This window comes from Buceros rhinoceros, unplaced genomic scaffold (assembly GCF_000710305.1).
Source record: "Buceros rhinoceros silvestris isolate BGI_N320 unplaced genomic scaffold, ASM71030v1 scaffold27054, whole genome shotgun sequence".
Lineage (NCBI taxonomy): Eukaryota > Metazoa > Chordata > Aves > Bucerotiformes > Bucerotidae > Buceros > Buceros rhinoceros.
The window spans coordinates 2860-5821 of NW_010406907.1; the positions used below are offsets into that span (position 1 = coordinate 2860).

Genomic DNA, 2962 nt, shown 5'->3' on the forward strand with positions numbered 1-2962 from the left:
TCGGGAGGTCAGGGAGGGAGGATTAGTGCAGAGTCTCTGGGATTCGCAGTGAGGCCACGGGATTTGGAGCGGGCTGGGACTCGTAACTTGAAGTCACACACACCCCCTAGCCCACAATCTCCAGAGCCGTGATATTCCAAGCTCCGTTTGCAACTGATCCAGGTGGAAAACAACATCTTCAAGCTGGGCTATGCCCCCCAGCAGTGCTTGCCCTGCTGGGAAACAACTTCTTCCGTGCTCACGGTACAGGCCAGCCCTCTCCAGCCCCCAGTGAGGTGGTGGCACCCCCTCTCCAGCCTCTGCGCCCTCCCTGGGTCCCCCCGCTACAGGGAAGAGCCCCTTATACTCACACGGGGTCTCAGTGCGCGATACCCCGTGTCCCCAGGGACCCCCAGAAGGACCTGGGCTCACCTGCCAGCAGAGCAGCACTCTGAGCTGAGCTCTGTGCTGCTCCTGAGCCAGAGCCCAGCACCCTCCTAGCCAGAGCCTGCGGAGTCCTGGCCAAACAGGATCATTTCCCCCGCCCCGTTCATGAAGACGGTGCCAGAAGAAAGCAGTCAGAGCCCAGATGCTGCATTTCCACCCATTTATTGGGGAAGCCACACCAAAGTATTAGAATAAATTAAAAGCACGGGCCACGTGGGTGAGTTGCATACACGAATCTCAGGACAGCCAAGGCAGAGCGGGGTCTTCAGCAGAGAGGTGCGGAGACAGGACTGAGCACCAGGGAGTCCCAATAGCTGCAGAAACCTCTAAAAGTAGTAACAGCTGCACAACTAGAGGTACAAAAAAAATCTGTACCTTTAGTATGGTCTCAAAGGCAAAGTCCGAGGCAGATCCCCTCGTAAGGAGGTGGGTGGGCAGCCAGGAAGAGAAGCAGAAAACCCAGGGCAGCAAAAGGGGAAATTCAGAGGACCTGGCCGGGAAGCAGGGCATCCTTCCCAGCTCCGAGCCTCCCTGGGAGCAGAGGACTGCGTCTGGTCATTGCGGTTTGGGGCTTTCTGACCACGTCATCCCTTCATCCTCATCCTCCAAACCTCTTATTTGTGTCTCCTTCCACCTGCCCCAAATAAGCCCAAACTGCCGCAGGAAGATTTGTCGCAGCAGGGGAGAAGAGCAGGGCTGTCTCTCGTCCTCCTGTTTCCCACCTGGAGGGAACAGACTTGTCCCTGCCGCTCTGCTCTCAAGGAGGCCGAGTCCCAAACTGTCCCCAGACACTCTGAGCGTGAACGAAGCGGGGCCCCCTCACCACAGACACACAGTGGGGAACACAACCACCAGAAACGTGGGATCAGCTTGGGGCCAGAAGGATGCTGCCAATCAGGGCAGGGATGCCCAGAGTCAACAATCAGCCACAGCTCAGACATGGGCAGTTTCATGTGGCCTTGGCTCTGTCCTACATGTCCCCAGGTGCTCTTTGGAGACAACCCCTGCTCCTTTCGAGACCCTCTCCCTCCCTCCCAACTGCTCCAAAGGGCTCCTTCGCACCACAGCCTGACTCCAGCTCCACCCCTCCACCAGAGACGCCCTCCTGGGGAAGCGGGGTACACAGCACAGCTCCCCCAACCCTAGCTACAGCCACAGGCATCAACAATCATGTCAGGGATGTCAGTCTTGACAATGTTGCTATTGCGATCGAAGTAGAGCACAGAGAGCGGCCGGCGTCGCGTGGGGACGCAGCAAGAGTGCCCCGATGCCTGGATGTTGTTAGCTTTGACGAGGTTGAAGACAGCTGTGTGGAAAGAAGAGGCCATCCCCGGGCTGCCCGCCACGTGCAGGGGGCACTGGCCCACACAGTAGTTTATCTGGTAGCCCTCGGGCTTGATGATCCAGTCGTTCCAGCCGATGTCACGGAAATCCACGTAGTAGTCCTTGCGGCAGCAGAGGTTCGAGTTCTGGCTGCAGCGGAGGCTGCGCTTTGCCACGTGGTGTCCCGGCTCCCGCACCTTTGCCTCGGCCACCAAGAAGGGCTGGTGGGACCAGCTGGCATTGACCACCGCTGCAATGCCACCCCCGTCCCCTCGGCTCTCCAGCTCCAGCTGCAGAGCCCTGTGCTCTCCCCCAAAGAAACCCTGCAGGGCGGGCATGAGGGTGAAGGCGTGCCAGCCGCTGCCCTTGGCGCTCAGTCGCCTCTCGCCCAGCAGCGTGCTGTTGCCCCCCGCCAAATCACCTTCCCCAGCAGCGAGGAAGATTCGCAGGGTGAGGCTGGCTACCAGGTCCTGCGGAACTCGGAGGTAGAGCCAAAGCTGAGCCTGCAGGATGTGAATGTCCTGGTCTTGCGCATGGCTGAACTGGAACTGTAGCCTCAAGGCAGAGGGAGACGTGGGCTCTGAGGGGAGAAAGGGATGGAGAGGTGAACGCTGCAGGATGTCAAGGTAAGGTAAGGCTGCACCACCACCCCGCACGTCGAGGCCAATCTCTTTCAGCTGCTTCTCAGGAAAGACCTACAAAACTTCCCTCCCTCCCCAGAGCCCTCAGTCTGTCCCTCTCCCTTCCTTGGGAGAGGGCCAAGCATGTTGGGATGGGGGGGGAACTGTCCCACCCCGCCTGGCAGAACGGGCCCAGAAGAGGGCAGGGGGCACCTGCTCTCACCTGGTTCTTCTGGCCCTTTCCTGTTTGCTGCACAGCGCAAGCACCTCCAGACCCACCCCTGACCCACGCGAGTCCTTACGGCTCCAGGCACCCCGGGCTGCCCCCATTGGGGTGGGGGACAAGCACCACTGCAGCACTTCAGGCGCAGTGTCCCAACTGACCAATGCAGGAGCAAAAGAGGGATCATTTCTCCTTCTCCCGGGCCGAGCCTTCCTGCCTCGGCAGCGCTGGGAGGTCACCAGTCAGCTACTGGTTTAACGACGTCCCTCACAGCCCCAGGCCGAGCCCACCCCGCTGCCAGGGGGCAGACGGCAGGGCCCCCCGTCCCGGCTGTGCTCCAGCACCCCGCGGTTCAGGAGCTGCCCATCCT

At 60.4% G+C, this 2962-nt stretch overlaps 1 protein-coding gene across 1 annotated transcript; it reads right to left on the minus strand.

Moving 5' to 3' along the window:
- Positions 1 to 1568: 1568 nt before the first annotated feature.
- On the minus strand, positions 1569 to 2329 carry LOC104491822 (inhibin beta C chain-like; the record flags this gene model as incomplete). The annotated part of the gene is made up of 1 exon (XM_010134295.1): positions 1569 to 2329. A coding segment is annotated over one exon (761 nt), but the record flags the coding sequence as incomplete, so codon positions are not given.
- Positions 2330 to 2962: the final 633 nt, after the last annotated feature.